The sequence below is a fragment of the Nipponia nippon genome, unplaced genomic scaffold (assembly GCF_047370975.1).
Source record: "Nipponia nippon isolate SJK-2023a ecotype South Korea unplaced genomic scaffold, ASM4737097v1 scaffold_18, whole genome shotgun sequence".
Lineage (NCBI taxonomy): Eukaryota > Metazoa > Chordata > Aves > Pelecaniformes > Threskiornithidae > Nipponia > Nipponia nippon.
The window spans coordinates 7,370,767-7,388,309 of NW_028262334.1; the positions used below are offsets into that span (position 1 = coordinate 7,370,767).

The window sequence follows — 17,543 nt, forward strand, 5'->3', positions numbered from 1 at the left end:
CCGTGTGTGAGGAGTGTAATGATGTTTGCTTTCTTTTGCGGAGCGCTCAAAGGTCTGTGGGCCACGCGTGCTGTGTAACTGCTGGCTAGTGGTGTGATTTTTGTAGGCAGGGCTTCCTCTTCTGGCCCCTTCTGAGTGTGATAACATGTGAAAGTGGAGACTTTCTGCCAGGCGGTTCAAATATGAATGGCTCTGCAAGGGTGGGTCTTCCTGGGCTTGCAGGTCGGGAAGCGAGGAGGGGAGAACAGCTGCAGCAATGTGTGATGCTGTCCAGGCTCGTGTCCTGTAGTCCACGCCAGCCTGGCCCGGTCGTGTTCTCGGGGGATGCCTCCAAAGGGAGCGCTGGCCTGTGCTGGTAACCACTGTCTCCCAAGAGAGTCTGCAGGAACGTAAAACTGCTGGGTGAGGCACACCATGCTCTGAGTAACTTTCCTGTGATGCCAGTCTGCACCTTTCAACTGTCTCCCCAGCTCCCTCAGGTGCTTACGGAGGGACCCTGCACTCTGGTGCCCGGGCTGGGGGCTCTGCCAGCCCATCCCCAGTGATTTTTACTGTCGGATCCCCTCCCAGTGGAACAACCCCCCCACAGACCACGAGGACCAGGATGTTTTCAGGTAAAGGGCTGATACCTACCTGCCTGTTCCAGTGGGAATGCCTGGGGGCAGAGCGATGTGTTGAATTCCTTGCTGCTGAACACTGGTGGTGGCAGAGGGCTGCTCAGAGCACAGTCCGTAGAGCTCAGCTGGTCTAAATGCCTTTGAGGTTCTCATGCTGGCTCCTGCCAACCCCGGTTATTGCTGATAACTGTTGGCACTGGCACAAGGGCTAATGCCATATAGTGGTTTTCCAGTACTGGAAGAGAGAGGCAAACTATTCTTTTACTTCATTTCTCTCTGCTCAGGAATTACGCTGCAGCTGTTCATAGACCCACTGTTGCTGACAGGTCAACAAACGTAAAGATTGTCTTGTGTTCTGATCGTTTTCCCTGTGGGTTTTGGATGAGCTATAAAAGACAAGTGTGACCATCCGTGCCCAACAATTTCAGTGTACGAGTACCGTTAGGAAAGGGCCAGGATGGCTCTGTATGCAAAATTATTAGTGGTGTTACGCTTTGAGCTGCCTAAGTAGGAAATGGGGAAATGCACTCCTGCTTGACAGATACTTCTTTTAAGACACCAGTGCTCTGGCCTCATCAGCCAACGGTTGAGGCTGTGGTAATTGGCCCTTTTGGGACAGTGTGTCTGGAAGTTGGAGTCTCTGTTCAGTTTAAGAAAATACTTGGACACATTTATTTGCATTTTTGGCTTGTTTGGTTTCTCATCTTGGCTGTTCCTCATCTGAATGTAGTCGACTGTTGTTCTTAATTACTGCAGGGAAGGTTTGGATGTAGCCACGAATAAGCTGCTTGACTGGGATGGGGGGACACATGGGCTCAGTTCCTGGGTATGGCTTGGATTTCCATCATAACTAAAACCACTCACATCCTTGATAGTCTGGAAAGTTGGGACCATAATCCTTTCTTTGTCTTGTCTGTTTAGAGGGTAAGCTCTGTAGGGCAGAGACTCTTACAAAGTGTCTGACAGGCCTGTGGCACAATGGGGTTACTATACTGGCTACAGCCTACTACTGCAATGTTATGAATAGAGAATTCAGACTTGCTGTATTGCTTTTGCGGGGATAATAGCAATTTGGAAGCAGATCCAAGCACCACTTTTTAGCAGGTTGATATTGGGATGCTTAAGGGTCTGCCAAATAGTCAAGATCTCAGATGGAATCCCTGGAAGAGAAGGCTGTTGAATAGTGAACCTACAACACGTACGCAGCGTTGGGTCAAGGTGGTCAAAGCAATGCTGCTTGACAAGCTTTGTTTGTTAGGTCTGTGCAGTAACTCCTTATGTTATAGTTAACGCACAAAGTGAGTGGTGAAAAGGGGTGCTTTGCCAGCTGAAACTCTGCACCCCAAGTGCTTGGACAAGCCGTAAGTAAGATCACTTGACAGATATAAAGGCAGAGCCTTCTCATCAGTCATCATAACAATTTCTGCAAACAGCCTCTTGGAATTACAAGCTATCCAGAAGGTGATGTTGTTGGTCCTTTCCTCTCTCTGAAAGATCTGGAAATACTCTGCCAGTCTTTGATGATCCACTTAGCTTTGAAGCATAGCTGCCAACAGGGAGAGAGCTCTGGGAGGAGAGGAGACTGTGCCTCTCTGTGGATCAGTTGTGCATTGTATTGCTGAACCTTTTGAAGGCAGGGTAGGGCAGCAAATTAAATTCATGGGTAGAAGAGAAACATCTCCCTCCAAAGGATCAGTGACAGTGGAGAATATCGCGTTGGTAGAATTAGCAGAGTATTGTAGCTGGTATTGGCATCCCCCTGTCAGACAGAATATATCCTCCTGTGTCAGTGGGATATGAAGCCCTCTGCAAGTGGTGAATGTATTATGAATAGTCTGAGACACAAATTCCTTTTGAAGCGTCCGTCACTTATATGCAATGCGCTCTCAGGGTGGATTTAGGGAAAAGATGATGGTGAGGGAATTGTCTGATGGACACCGTACTTACATGGTCTCCTGAATCCTGAGGTTAGGGTCTTGACTCAACTGAAGTCACTTATTCTCTGCCCAGCCTCCTGTTTGTAAAGAGGGGGAAGCAGAAGTGCAGGGCATGTAATGGAAAGCTCTCCTGGTTTGCATGTAAATGGTCGTTGTTTTAAAACCATGATAAAAACCTCGCTTATCAGAGGTGCTCCTTCAGTGGTGGTGTAAAAGGTAGGGAACCAGGGCTCAAACCACACTGATTCATGATTGGGAAGCTGGCTGTGCTGGTGTATGATAAAAATCAGCCCAAGATATCATGGCAGGATTCAGAAAGTGTTTGGACAAAAAAGAAAAAAAAGAGTGCTTCTGAATAGTCTCCATAAATGACAGACATTCTGGAAGGTGCGTTAAATCTGCTTGAGCTTGTTAGCTGGTCTACCTGAGTCGCTAAGGAGCTTGTGTTGGGGAGTGGTTGTTCCGCATCAAGAGTCCTTGTAGCTTCCTCCAAAGTACCTGTTGCTGGCTCCTATCGGAGCCAGGATCCCGGATCCTACAGGCTTGTCCCCTCTGCTGGATAAACAGTACCTGACCTACTATTAATATCTTCACTAATTCCTTTGCCTATTTTTCTTCTCAGTGGGGTCTTCCAGCTCTCTCAGTTCTGGAGGCTCATTCACCGGCAGGCACTTGGCAGTGGGAACTGGCGGGGATGCTGTGGAAGGCCCCTCAAATCTCCGGTACGCTTTTGCTGATCCCATCACAGCCAACCTGGAAGGTGCTGTTACGTTTGAGGCACCAGAGTTGCCCGAAGAGACGCTCATGGAGGTGGGTATATCCCAGGGACAATGTTAGGGGCAAAGGACAACGGGGAAGAAAAGTAAAGCCAATCCAGAGGTCAGATGACTCCAGCCAAGGGAATTGCTTCCAAAGATGGAGCAGACTGGCTTCAAAAAAGCTAGGCCAGTGCCATGCTTAGAAAGCCCAGGGCATATTTAGCAGTGACTTTTGAGCCTGCTACCAAGCTGTTTAGCCCATGAAACAGCGCATGACCGAGGTTAAAATTCACCATTTCCAAAGCTGAAATTGCAGGTTGGAAACATAAGTTATCTGATGCATTCTATATTAACAGTTTCTGAAGAAACTGTGCCTTTTCCCTTTTAAAAGGCTCAACACCAATAATAGCTGACTTGAGAGCGTGAGTAGCTTAGTGTGTCAAAGGACTGCCTGCTGCATGCAGCTGGGGAGTCAGGCAGTGATACAGCCTCTGCTGAAAGGAGCTGAAAAAAGTAAACCTGACACTTCTGTTACTAACAGGGGTGGGGGGACACCACGTTCTGCACCAAAACTGCTGAACCAGGCTGTCGAGCTGAAAGGCTGCCAGGCTCCCCTTCGCTGCAGGCTGAAGCAGAGCAAATGCTTTTGTAACTGAGATGCATTTGAAATGTAGGTCAGGCTGCCCACTTGCAGTAGAGGTGGGAAGCAGATTCAGTCACGGTTTCAGCTCTGCTCGTGGTGCCTCCTTGGGCCATCTGGGACTGGGGAAGGCTCTTGGTATCTGAATTTTGCTGTTGTTGCTAAAAACCCCTAGATACCCGCAGAGATATGCATACATTGTTTTAAGGATGTGGGTTTGCTCTTCTACTTCAGATTTTATTTAGCTCTTTTTTTTTTTTTTTTTTTTTGGTCAGTTATGCATTGACTTGCATTCATTTGCTTAATTACCTGCAGAGCCACGGGGTTAGGGCTTTCAGCATTGATGTGATGGCGGTAGTAGTGAGTTTAACTGAGCATCCTACCTGGTGAGGTCCCAGCTGCCACCACTTCACATACTGGTCTGAAGAGAAGTGTCCTAAGGAAGTATCAGCTTGATCTTGTTAATAGCACTCGGCTCAGCTTCTGTTGAAGGCTAGGTTTTAGTTTCTTTGCAGTGCTTTAAAAGCACAATACAGAGATGGCTACGGAAGGAAAGACTCTTGCGATGCCAAATGAGGCCACAAATGCCAGCGTAATTACTAGAAGCTGACTGTGTAAGCAGAGAGGAAGGACTGGGCATTGGTTAGAGATACCAGGCTGCGAGATCTCAGCAGTTTCCTGCTCTGCCACAAACTTCTTGTATGACTTGGCAATTACTTAATCTCCAAGTTCCTCCTCTGCTTTTAAAGAAAATAGAGGAAGATGGAGATAACACTTCCTACCCATACTGGACTGTCCAGGTGGCAAGGTCGCGGGAGCAGAGATTCATATTTCAGATAGTCAACGCTGCCTTAGCAAACAAAAGCTTGCACAACTTGAGTATGGGGTTTTTTTGATAAATTCATGTAGGAAACATCCTTACCGGCCCCCTTTGAATGAACTGAGCCACTGAGTATTTGAAGATCAAGCAGGTTAGCCACTTCTCTACAGAGAGAGTATGAACAATGGAGTTGCGTCTGATCCAGGCAGCAATTCCTTTTGCAGACCCACAAGCATTCAGTTTTTCCGCAAATGCTAACTTCCCACAAATGCTTGCAGTGACTTAAGCAACGCAGCTTCCCATAAATGGGATAATCCCCTTGGATCTGTAATAGCAGAGGCAAAACTGCTTTGAAATGAACGTGGCACTTAGTGGAGAGGCTCTCTTCCCTCGCTAGCTGGGCAGGAGTTGCAGATAAAAGGTTGTCCTTGCTGTCCCTTCAGAGGACCTCACCCAGGGCTCACTGCACTGACCTGGGAGGATATGAAGGCCGAGGGCTAAGTGACGGCCGGGCTGTAGGGTGGGACAGACTTTGCGGTTTTCTGTGGCATAGGAGGTTGTCACTCTCATGAAATCCACACCTGCTTTCAGTTTTGTACCAGCATTGCTGTGGTGGGAGCCAGAGCTGGGCCTGTGGTGCAGATGGTCTCTCCCCCTTCCTGGCTGGCTTCTGGAAGAGTCCCACAGAGCTGGGATCCTCCTTGGGAAGGGGGCATGTAATTTTGGAGCAAGTCTCACCAGCTTCTCCAGGGAGCTGCCTGGAAATTTCTGGCCTGCAGCTGTCTCTTGCTGCTGTTACTGTGGAGGAGGAGCTGGGCTCGAGGCCGAGTTTGGCTGTCCCTGCCCAAAGCAGAGGTGTAGGGGGGTTTGGGGCTCAGGTGTTATTTCTGTAGGCTGGGATGAGTTGTGGACCCAGCTCTAGGTGAGCAGCCCTCCCTGGCATGCCAGCTTTCCCTCTGTAATTCCCACCTTGGCGTCCCTTCAACAGCAAGAGCACACCGACATCCTGCGCAGCCTCCGCTTCACACTGGCCTTTGTCCACTACGTGATGGAAATTGCCGCCCTGAAGGGCAGCTCCGGCGAGATGAGCAGTTCAGTGACATCGGAGTACCAGCTCCAGGAGAGCGTGGTGGCCGACCAGATCAGCCTCCTCAGCCGGGAGTGGAGGTAAGGACCGAGGAGAGAGCCGCCCAGCTCCCAGGTCTTCTGTCACTCCTCCCACCCCACATATCCTTACCTTCGGGACACTTACCGCTGTCCCATCAATCTGTTTGCATCGCAATGTGCTTTCTTTGCAGCTATGCAGAGCAGCTCGTGCTGTATCTGAAAGTAGCGGAGCTTCTGTCCTCGGGGCTGCAGATGGCCATAGAGCAGATCAAAGCTGGCAAGCTGTGCCTCTCCTCCACCGTCAAGCAAGGTACGGGGCCGCTGGGCACGTGGCACAAAGGACTCGCCTGGAATGAAAGTATTAAAAGTGTCGCAAAGGGTGTGGAGGGGATTGAGAGGGTGTGAACCCCCACCAGTATGCCCAGGGGCTTATTTCTTATTGTCCCCTTGCACAGCCAGGTTTTTGGGGTTTTTTTTTTGTTTTTGTTTTTGTTTATTCGCACTGAGGGGAATGTTCCTCTCTTCACATTGACTTTAGGTCTCAAAACTCCTGCTCATGCCCCTGTGAGAACCTTCAGCACTAATTAGCGAGAGGGGAATGTATCTTATCTGATTCCTTGTACATCGCTGTCTCAGGTGCTTATTTGTACTTGACGTAAGTCCAATTTAATTACACAGTGCCTGTCCTAGGAGGTGCTTACTTGGCAAATGGAGACCTGTTGTGGCAGTGATGATTTTTCAAGTGAAACAAAAACACAGGAAGTAAAATACTGGTAATGCCAGAGTCACTGCTTTGCTAGTGTTACAGCCGTGCATTTGCATCTGACTGGCTGGCTTGTGATGTGAGCTGGCTGTGATTCAGTGATTAGAAAAAATAATTTTGAAACTACCATTGTACTGAGGGAGCTTTTTGAAGCACTTGACCCATCAGCCACCTTCCCCAAGAGCTTAGTCTTTGAAAGTACTCATGCTGCCTTGGGATGGGGTATAAAAAAAAAAAAAGTTAAATACGATGAGCACACATACGTTGTAGCAGGCAGTATGGAGCAAGATACACAGGTTTAGCTACGCATCTTCCACAAGTTCAGGCTAGCAGGAAGGTTGTCATAACCCAAATAAATTATCCCTTTTCAGGGCAGATTGCGCCTTCTAGATTCGTAGTGTAATTTGTCCTTCAGCATGTGGGAACTGGGCAAGGCTGTCTTTTCTTGTTTCTCTCACCACAAAAGGCTGCTCCCTCGAGGTTTTTCAGGGCACAGCGAGGACAAGAGAGTTTTCAAGGTACTTGTGTCCCATGTATATGGAAAAAGCAGGGAATTATGACAAGACACTGCCCTGGAGTGTCCTTGGGCAGTGTGTGCCAGGCAGGGTCCCTACCCACAGACATCCTCTTTTTCCTGATAATTTGGGCACAGCTCAGAGCTCTGACTGAATTCCGTGGAGGAGGATATTGCTGTATTTGTGTCTTGCTTTGGTTTTAAATAGTCTCTCTTGACTCTCTTCTCATGGAGTCTTTCATTTCGCCCTCCTGATGTCACCCACGAACTTTGGGGTTCTCACTCCCTCTCAAATTCCTTCTGAGCAAGGGTGCTCTGACAGCCTGGCCCTGACAGGGTTGTGTTTTTGTGCCTCTGATGAAGAGTTACAGCAGCCTTTCTTCCTGGAGGCCGTCTCTTCTCTGGCTCTCTGCTCTCTTATCTCTGCCCGGTAAGGCTAGATTTAGTCGCGAGGCCTGGCTGTCATGTGAGGTTGCCCCTCTGCATCGTAGCTGGGAGAGGCTGGTTCATGGCGTGGGTTAATTTGCCTCCCCCAGGAGCAAATCGTGCAGCGTGGGGATTTTCAAATGTGCACATAGCAGTTAATACTCATCAGATGTTGGTGGGAGTTTGTATTCGGTACTTTGTGTAGATCATGCCACGCAGCTAGGGAGCCTCAAGCCTGTGGCATTGCTTGCTGTTTTGGATTGTTATTTAATTCCTCAGAATCATATTTGATTCCCGATTCTCTGTCCCCGTAACCTTCCCGTACGAGCTGCTGTGGTTCAGGAAAGGAGGTGGCCTTTCACAGGCATCAGTGTCTTTTCTTTCTGGAACAGCAGAGTCCTGAGAGAGATTCCCTTGCTTAGTCAGTGCTGCTCATCCACACTCCGCTCCAACGGCTTCCACATACAAGTCACGTACTTCTTCACGGCACGTCATCACCCAGCAAGTAGCAGAAGCTTTGTATCTGGCACGTCTGCTGCTTCTGGGGGTGCATGAGACACCTTGCACGGTGCAAACTGCTCTCTGCCTCGTGGCAGCTGAAGGAAACCAAAATAGACCTGGCCTCAGGTGAACTAGGCATATGTGTAGGTGCTGCCACGTGCAGGCTTATAACTGGTGAAGGTGACAGAGGAGAAGAAAAAGACCCTGTTGGTGCAGCAACTACTTTTCCTGCCAGTCTTTTGGCTTTAAGATAACCCTGTTGTCTTGAAGTTACTCATTTGGGGTCCTGTGCGTGGAGATTGGGAGGCACAGGGAGAACTGGAAGTAGCGCCTAAAGCATTTCTTTCCTTTACTCTAGTTGTGAAGAAGCTGAATGAACTTTATAAATCCAGTGTATCATCCTGCCACTGCCTCAACATGAGACTCCAGAGGTTCTTCTTGGACAAACAGAAACTCATGGATCGGATCAACAGCATCACCGCAGAGAAGCTCATCTTCAGCTATGCTGTGCAAATGGTAATAACCATGCAGTGCCTGGGAGCAGGGTTAGCACAGAGCCGGGGTCGGGCATTGGCGGTCCCTGCCAGGGGCCTTAGCGGGTGGTTTGACTCTGTGCAGCCTCTGGAGGCTGGGCACGGGAGGTGTTGATGCAGCTGAGGGGCCATGCTGGGAAAGCTGAGTCTGGCCTGGGAGTAACCTCTTGGCACGGGGTTGTTGCCTGCAGGTGCAGTCTGCAGCCCTGGATGAGATGTTCCACCACAGAGAGGACTGCGCCCAGAGGTACCACAAGGCTCTGCTGCTGATGGAGGGGCTCCTGAACATCATCACTGAACAGGGGGACATAGAAAACATCAATAAATGTGAGTGTTCAGGGACTTTTTTTTCTCCCACTAGAACATGTGGTTTTCTAGCTGCATGGATCAGAAATTTCAGTACCCAGCATCCTTTTTTCCTTTGGCTACATTTTGGTGGACATAGCAGAGATCTCTTGGCTTGTTAGAGCTTCTCGCAGCCTGGCCTCCTGCTTTCCCAGCGGCAGAACTGCTAGAAATGCAGGTCCCTGTTCTGAGCCGTATTTTGAGAGCTTCCCATGCGGAGTGATTGCCAGGGCTTTGTTGGAGCTTTTGATGTGCGAAAGAACTTGCTGAAGGAAGTGGTTTGGCAACAGCAGGGGCCTGGGTTGGGTTTCCAGCTGGAACCATCCCTCTGATTGCACAGAGCACTCGGGAATGCGAACCTGCAGCGGCTGTCGGGCAGAGATGGCCGATCAGCACAGCCAGGGCTCCTTCCCACACATCGGCTGAAACAGGACTGCTCTCCTGTCTCGGTTCCCCAGCCCCAGGCCTGGCTGAGAAGGCAGCAAACAAATATTTTTCTCATCAGCAAGTGCTGGTTGTAGCAGCGAAAGCTGGACTCTTACCTACTTGCTGTCCGCTGGCTTCCTCTCCCAGGGACAGCTGGTCCCCTCTCTGCCACTCCGAGCGGTCACCTCGGGCGCTCTCCCTTTCTCCCGAGGGGTGTTATTCTCCGCTGCTGCAGGCTCCGCAGCTAGCACACATGGAGTGGAAAGGACTGACCTGACTTGCTCTGAGCACGCTTTCCCTGCCCTTACGGCTGCGGTTTAATCACCTCTGTCGTCTCTCTCTGCGGGAGGCAGGCGCAGGGGATGGGGGATAGCCGTTGTCTGTTAGAGCAGCTTGCCTTGGCCTCGGCTCTGCTCCATCACAGCTAAGCCAGCCCGTCCGCAGCGGTCCCCGGCGGCTGAAGGGAACGGGCACAGCCGGCAAACCAGGCCTCTCCTCTCTGCTGGCTACCGAATGCGTTTCTTGGGCTGGCGTCCAGAGTGCTGCTCTAGTCGGCCGTGTAGGCAGAGCTCTCGGATGGCTAATGAGAGGAGAGGTTTCTGGCTCACAGGCAATCAGTCAGTTAATTATCACCAGCTTTCACAGTTGACATGCGCTCACTGAAGGAGAGCAAAGGGAGATTGGCAGGTGGTGTGCTGTACTGGAGGGCGAAGTGAATAGGGAATACTCAGTAGTTTCTATTGTACCATTTCTTACCAAACCTAAATCACATCTTTTGTCCAGAGATACAGTTAATGCATCTAATAGATTACTTTTCCCAGCTGATATCCTGGTATTCCCTGTTTTACCCTATGTTCCAGCTTCCTGATTGAGCTGTTCCGTGGTAGGCTGCAGTGGGTACACATTTCATTTTAGATCTCAGGTATATGATCGCTTATTTCTGAAAAGTAAAGTGATGAACCTAGAAATACCGCAGGTCTTCCTGCGAGAGGAATGAATTCCACCAAACGTTTAGCTCTCGAGAGAGTCTTGGGATCAGGCATTGAGAATCTGGCACTGGCCGTGCCGGGCTGGGCTCAGTCTCTCAGTTGTCAGCCGTGACAAATGGCACTGGAGACCTCGAGTCATCTTGCCTGCTGGCAAAAGCCACTCCGATAACTAAAAGTAAATACATTATTCCTGGTGGACGGTCGTTCTTTACAACACCTTGATACCTCTGTCAGAACCGCTGCCTCCTGGCTTTTGTTGTTGGATCTCCAATTATTCAACCCTTTGACCTGACCCTCTCCAGCATGGTGTTTGTGGTCAGGTCCTCGCCTCGTCTAAATCAGTACGTGGTGAGGATTCTCGAAGGGCTGCTTAGATTTGCTGAGGTTCTGCCTCTTCCCGCCCGCCGCCCCCCCCCCCCAATCTCCAGCATGTTTTGGTAGTCTTTATATTGCCAGGAAAACGGGAAGTTGATTTCTTTTCTTGTTTTTTTCCTCTCCCAGGTAAACTGTGCATCGAGCGCAGGCTGTCAGCTCTGCTGTCGGGGTTCTGCGCCTGATTTCAGTGTTGTTCTTCGCGCACCTCGCCCCAGCTGATCACTTTGTTTCCAACGGCCTGCTGCTGTGGTGGGAAACGATTTTGGCGGCAGGAGACCTGGAGGATGAACTGCTCGATTTTTTTGTATTTTGACCGTTTGGGAAGTTGTTCCACAGACTCGGATTCCTCCGCGGGGATGTGTGACTGCAGCAAGCACAAATACTTCCCTGCCCAAATGCTTGGGCACGTAGCTGATGTGGAAAGGTTTCCCTCGTTGGCGGAGGGGATGAAGGATAGAAGTTTGCTTCTTCCCAGCACTTTGAAGGATAAGACTGCTGCCTATCCCTCTTGCTTAAGAACAGGGTATTCCAGTGCTGTGTCCATTGCAGGCAATGGATGTGCGGAAACTGCTGGCTTCAGTTCACGTTGGAGGGCGTCATTCAGAAATCACGGCCAGTTTGTGTACTTTTCCCTACCCAGCTGAGAGCCAGGCATCTTCAAGCTTCCTGGCACCCCGAGCCTCCCCTCCTTTCTCCCCCGTCCCTTCTCCTACGTGTTTATGCCTTGGAGTGCTGGCTGAACGGCAGAGAGGAGGGAGTCGGCTCCTCCTGCCCGCGTGTTGCTGGAGGAGCTCCCACCTCCCGCAGACACACCGGGCTGCTGCGGGGGACGTTTGCATCTCCCGCGGCTGCCGGGCGGACGGCCCCTGCCCGGACGGGCAGGCGACGCGGGGAGAGACCGCGCAGGAAATGGGAGGACGACAGAAAGTGTAACGCTCCTGTGTTTGTAAGAAGCCAAAAGGAATCCGTTCCTCCCTTGGTCCCCAAGCTCAGCGGGATCAACGTGACAGACTCCTGGCTGTTCACTCGGCCTTGTCAGTGCATATCTGCCAGGAGGAAGCACTAGCGCCGTCCTGCTTTCGGCTGTTGGCTCGATCACCCCTTTCCTGGAGCCCTCACCCCCAAACTGAAAACACTAGCTTTGTGAATCAAAGGAGCACTTTACACACTATGGGAACTTGGAGAAGTGGACTTTGCGTCACACAACAACCCAGGAACATCACGACTGTTAGGAATGCTGTTCCTCTTATTCCTTTCCTTGCTTCCTGGTTGTTTATTGCACTACGTGTGTGCGTATATTAATATGTATTCCTAAGGGCGAATATATATTGATATATATATGGTTTGTGTGTAACTGTACGTATTTAACTGTACTGTATCTTGTGAGTGCGAGGCAAAAAGCACTGCAGAGTCCGTGCTGTTCCTCCTCCACACCAGGCGAAGCTGACTTGCAGTTTGGCAGTACCACGATTTATTTTGTTTTGGGTTTTGGTTTTTTTTTTATTTAAATGTTCTTTTAAGGACAGTCAGTATAAAGCTCCGTGCTTTTTAAGAGCTCAAGAACAGGCGTTAAGATCCTACACACTTACAAGTGGAAATGCATTTTTTAAGAAGTTTTATTTGCTGCTTCATTTTTTTATAAAGAAGTCGTGTAGTGTTCAGTTTTATGTTCAGCATTTCTTTTAAGGAGACTCTAGCCAAATGAGACTGCGGGTGCGAGTGGCTCGAGTTCTGGTTGCGGCTTGGGATGCTGTGAGCATGTGCGTGAGAGGATCGCTGGCTGCCTGTCCGTCCGTCTGCGTGCGCGCGTGTGTGTCTTAACTTATCAGAGTCGTGGCAGTATTTTGTTAGCGCTGGGCAGAAACGTATCTTTGAAAGCAACTCGAAACCTCAGGCTTTGTTTTTGGGGATCTAAAAATATTTTGCACGTGGTGGTTAAGTCCTCCTTGCTTTTTTTCTCTCAATATTGGCACGTTCAGTGGGATACTTTACAAGGGTTTCAGGAGCAACTTAATCGACTTTGGAGCTGGCATCATCTTTGGCAACATGGGTGTTTCTGATCACAGAGCAGAAATGCCAATAAAGAAATGTAAAAATATTTCAGATTGGCCCGACCAGGGAAGTTTAAGCGTAGCTTTCACAAATGCTTCAGTATTGGGCCGCTGTTGTGCCGTACGTTCACAGCCTGCTGCTTCTGTGGCCGTTTGTGCTCGTGCCTGGGAAAAAAAGAGAAGAAAAAAGACAAACCCAAGCAACCAACTTCCCCCAGCCTGTGGCCAGAAATGCCGAGGAGACCCAGGCCGCTTCCGAAAGGGTTTCACCAGCTGTGCGAAGGGCCGCGCTGCGGGCAGGAGCGGCGCGCCGGCAGAGCGGGGAGCCAGGGCCGACCGCGACGCAGGCGACTGCGACGCCGGCCCCCGCGCCCCTGGCGAGCACCGGCGGCCGCGCCTGTGCCCAGCGGCCCCTCTGCGCGGAGAGCTCAGCGCTAACCCTCCAGCTGTACTTAATTACTTGAATGTATCAAAATTGTCCACATTCAATGTATACAAGTAGATATTGCTCCAAAAAATCGTGGTTTACAGGCCTACAACCGATGCATATGTATGTGTTTGTGTATATACATACCAGGCTGTGTGTGTGTGTGTAGATACGCACACAAACACAAACGTGTATATATATGTTTTCTCTCAATACTTGAAACTTAGCCACTGTGCTTGAATTAAAAAAAAAAAAAAAAAAAAAACACAAAAAAACACAGAAAAAAGCCCACCCAAAAAATGGGAGGGGGAAAAAAAAAGAGAAAAAAGAAAAACAAATCAGACAGGTGATTTATTTTGCCATCACTTCGGCGATTTTCTTTTTTATCTAACTGCATGTAGCGTGAAACCAACTTTTTTGGTGAAAAATATTTATTGCTTTGTAGACAATAAGGTATGCAAAAAAAAAAAAAGAAAGAAAACGCCCCAAAAACCAACCCCCCGAGCATTGTTGAAGTTGCTAGTGTAGTCCACCGGCTGTCGTCATGGCTTTGTTACTGTTGCAGCGTTGGTGTCTAGCGTCATTAATAGATTTCAAGAAACCTCAGTCTAATGAACACGTATCTTCAGGTTTGTGAGAGTGTATGATGGTGTTCTTTATAAGGTAATGCTTGATACGTTGTCAACATTTTTTATTTGTGTTTTTGTGTGACTTTTTTTTTTTTTTTGCTTTAAATTGTACAGCATCAATTTAAGAAAATAAAATTGATCTGAAATTGTTAGTGGCCCGTTTTCGGTATTTCATAATTCCAGGTAGTGCAGTAGCTGAGTAAGGGATTGAATCTTTGGTTCTACCAGCTTCGACCTTCGGGTGAGGAAGTGCTGTCACCCCTTTCGCAGAGGGCGAAGCTCGGGACAAAACACGCTGCGTCGCCTCCAGCCCACGTGAAGCCTTTCAAGCTGGAACAGTTGAAGCGGGTGCCGGGGTGGGAGCTGCAGGCGCTGGTTCGTGGTGCCTCGGTGCCCGGCCGTGCCCTCCTGCTGCCGCGGTCCGAGCTCCGTCGCAGGCACTGGCGGAGCCCTTCCCGTCCGGTTCAGGTGCTTCGGTTTCGCCCCTGTCCCAGTATTTGCAAGGTCAGGCTGTCGGAGCCGTGCGTTACTTGGCACCCCAGCACGAAGCTGGAGCGGGGTGTCCGACGGCCGTCTGGAGGGGTGAGAACAGCGTGGGTTCGTGGTGCTGTTTGTATCAGACCTCATAGTTAGGTGTTATTTTAAACTAATATTAGCTTTTTTAATCAATAGAGTCGGGAAGCTCGTTGCTGTACAAGAGAGGTACTTGAAGTGTGAGTATAGTGATAAGATTTGGGTATTTTTAATGAAGCTTCAGTATTTTCCTGCCGTGTTTGTACTCATTGCCCTTTGTTACTGGAACAGAACGGCACATGGCTTAGTTTTCTCTTGCCCACCTGGCTGTAAGAAAAGTCACCGAACATGGCAAGAAGTACAGCGCGGCTGCCGTGAGCATTGGTCCTGCCTTCGGGCGCCAGGCAGGCGTAACCCCTGCTCCGCCCGAGTCAGAATGTGCCGTGACGAAAAGCCAAGCTCTGCATCTGGGACGTGAGAGAGGTCCTGAATGAATCGGTCCTTCCGTTCTTACAGAAACTTAAGCGAGAGAGGCGTGAACTTGCAGGAGCCAAATACCCTAATTCCACCAAACGTTTCCCAAAGCTCCGCTTGCTGGACCGTGCACATTGCTGTTGGCCGTGAGCATCCCCGGGGAGAGTCCTGCCCACCAGCCCCTGGCTGACTCAGCGCCACCCCGTGCAGCTGCCGGACTGTGCTGGTTTTGTAGGAAAAGAGCCTATTCCAAAATGTTAATTTACCAGGAGCTGGAATTGTTTTTTCTTCCTCAGCCCTATTTATAACTCCTGTTTCCTGCCCCTGCCTTTCCCACCACGGGGAACTGGGCACCGTGAGAACGGTCCTGCCTGGACGCGCCGGGCTCCGGTCCGCCGTCGCTCGGGCGCGGGGAGAGCCGATCCCTCCTCCCTGCGGAGCTGCCCCACGCAGCAGCGGGGTCGGGGGGAGCGCGGGGAAGCTGCGCTTCCACGAGGTGAAAACGCCGTGGTGGTACAACCTGGGCAAGGCCCTCCGGCAGCCCTGGGAAAGCTGGTCAGAGCGAAGTAGAGAGGAATGCTGGCGTCGCCTAAAGTCTGACAGCTCAGCAGACTCGGATCTTTGTTTTGGGAGGGGTTGGTGGGGGTTTTGTGGGTTTTCTGTTTGGTTTTTTAACACGTAAAGCCCCCTTCGGTGGAAAAACCTCGTGTGTGTGTGTGTGTGTGTGTGTGTGTGTTCCGGCAGGATTGTGGGGAAGGCTGTGAATACACAAGTTTCTGACGCTGTGGGTAAGGGAGGGGGTTTCTTTTGAAGCTGCCTGTGAAGAAGTGTAAAGGTTCAGGTGGAAACCTATGGCCAAACGAAAGCTGGGCCACCGCGTGTCGCACGCCCGTGCGGACAGAGAATACTCTGCTCAATCCGTGGGACTCGTAGGCGGGGAGCAAAGGGGGAAGCGCTGGCTGGGAAGACTTCAACGCCAGAAATGAACGGTCTCTTGTAATGAGCGCTAAAGCACGGGGCCTGGAGAGTTTAAAAGCACCGGTTACAATTGCACAACCTTCTAGATGTTGACTGTGACGTTACGCTGCTGTTGGTTCTAGGAGAAAACAAACCCGAGCAATTCTTCCAGGGCGTTTGGCTTCGTTCCCGCATTTTATATTTAGTTGTTGGTCAGTACGTCAGCAAAAACACGCTCGTTCGACTCGGAAAGATCAGAGGTGGCTTAGTGACATCAAGGAAGTAGAAATGGGTGTGGGGGGGTTGAACCAGGGCAATAGGAAGATCAAGTATTCCGCTAAGGCTTCGTTTCACGGGGAGTTAACTCCTTCACGGCCTATTTTAGCGTGTGTATCCTGTGTGCCGGCTGCCGGCCGTGAGTAGTCGTGGAAGCTGGAAGGGCCGGAGGGTTTGTGCTGAAGGAGGGGACGGGCCGTGCGGCAGGGAGGCCACGCGCCCGCGGCTCGGCAGGGCAGGAGCTAACGCTCTCCAGGCAAATCCTAGCCGTTGGATTTATTTAAATGTATTACCATAAACGTAGCGCTGATGATGGGTGCCATTCCCTGGATGTATCCCCGTGGTGCGGGGGTACAAGCTTCCCTGGGGCATTTCTGTTCTAGAAACAGCATTTTTAGGGACAATAGAATCAAAACCACCACCACCCCCCCTGCCCCAGGAGCTGAAACCTGGCAGGGGAGTTGGATGCTTTCAGAAAACATGTTAAATAACGTATTCCTAAGAACGGGCTTAAGCAAGTAATGTCAGACCCAGGTGTCTTCCCTTGCTGTGGACAGAGGGTAACCGAGCATCCAGATGTTGGTGGCTGTCCTTCCCGAGCCCCCCCGAGCCCCAGATGCTGCCACCAGCCATCCCCAGCAGCTGGGCCCGGCGTTCAACACGCCTGGCTGCGGCCGCAACCCGGCTCGGACCCAAAGCCCTGGCGCAAGAAGAGTCAGCTCCTAAAAAAGTCATTCCCGAGCCCGCGGTGCACCCTGCGGCGCCGGGGCCTCGCGGCTTCGGCTGCTTCGCAGCATCGGCTCTCTCCGAGCATTTGCTTTCGGTAGCAAAGGGATCGTTAACACGCTGTGGCGGGGAATTGCACGTCTGCCAGGGTGCTGCTGCAGGTAATCTTGAAAGGCGCAGAAGCAAATCTTTGCTAAACTTCTCCCAGTTTAGGTCTTGTTTTAGGCAGCGGAGTCGCTCCCAAGCGAGAGCGCGCTGGCCTGCGTTACAGCAGGAGCGCCTGGCCGAGGGAGAACGCTTGCCTTGGTCTCCAACGGGAATACTCTCCACCGCTGAAAGAGTTTCCAGTGCTTTTTTCCCTTGGATTCTTCGGTGTGCTTGTTTCTGGGCAGCGCCCTGGCGCACGACTGCCGGGGAGCTGCGGACCGGGGCCCTCCTCGCCCCGTGCAGCGCAGCACGGCTCCAGTTCCCAGCGTGGGGGTAAAGAGCTTTCAGCTACAACGTTTGGCACCTCCAGAGCTCCTACTGCCAGGCAGCAAAGGGCGCGTGCCCAAAGGAGAAGAACGCGTCTCCCCAGGTTTGCCCTGGATTCGCCTTCCCGGCGCCGCGATGAAGACCCTCGCGCTGCGGGGCTGGGGTGCGCGCTCGCCCTCGGCCCCGACCTCGGTGCGGGGCACGGAGGGGCTGCGGGCTCTCGCCCTCCGCTGCAGCCGGTGCCGGCCTGCGCTGCGCTCCGCGC

General features: G+C 51.0%; 1 protein-coding gene across 8 annotated transcripts in view; it reads left to right on the top strand.

Annotated features, from left to right (window-relative positions):
* ULK1 (unc-51 like autophagy activating kinase 1) overlaps positions 1–13,710 on the top strand; it is an 82,896-nt gene extending 69,186 nt beyond the window's left edge. For 7 of the 8 annotated variants that reach the window (XM_087754262.1, XM_087754261.1, XM_087754264.1 and 4 more), the window contains 7 exons: positions 471–614; positions 3,177–3,364; positions 5,761–5,939; positions 6,071–6,189; positions 8,442–8,599; positions 8,808–8,943; positions 10,878–13,710. In XM_087754262.1, coding sequence (XP_087610388.1) covers positions 471–614; positions 3,177–3,364; positions 5,761–5,939; positions 6,071–6,189; positions 8,442–8,599; positions 8,808–8,943; positions 10,878–10,933 — 980 coding nt within the window. In that variant the 3' untranslated portion in view covers positions 10,934–13,710. The remainder of the gene's footprint in view (positions 1–470; positions 615–3,176; positions 3,365–5,760; positions 5,940–6,070; positions 6,190–8,441; positions 8,600–8,807; positions 8,944–10,877) is intronic. The other variant, XM_087754265.1, reaches the window with a different exon arrangement.
* Positions 13,711–17,543: the final 3,833 nt, after the last annotated feature.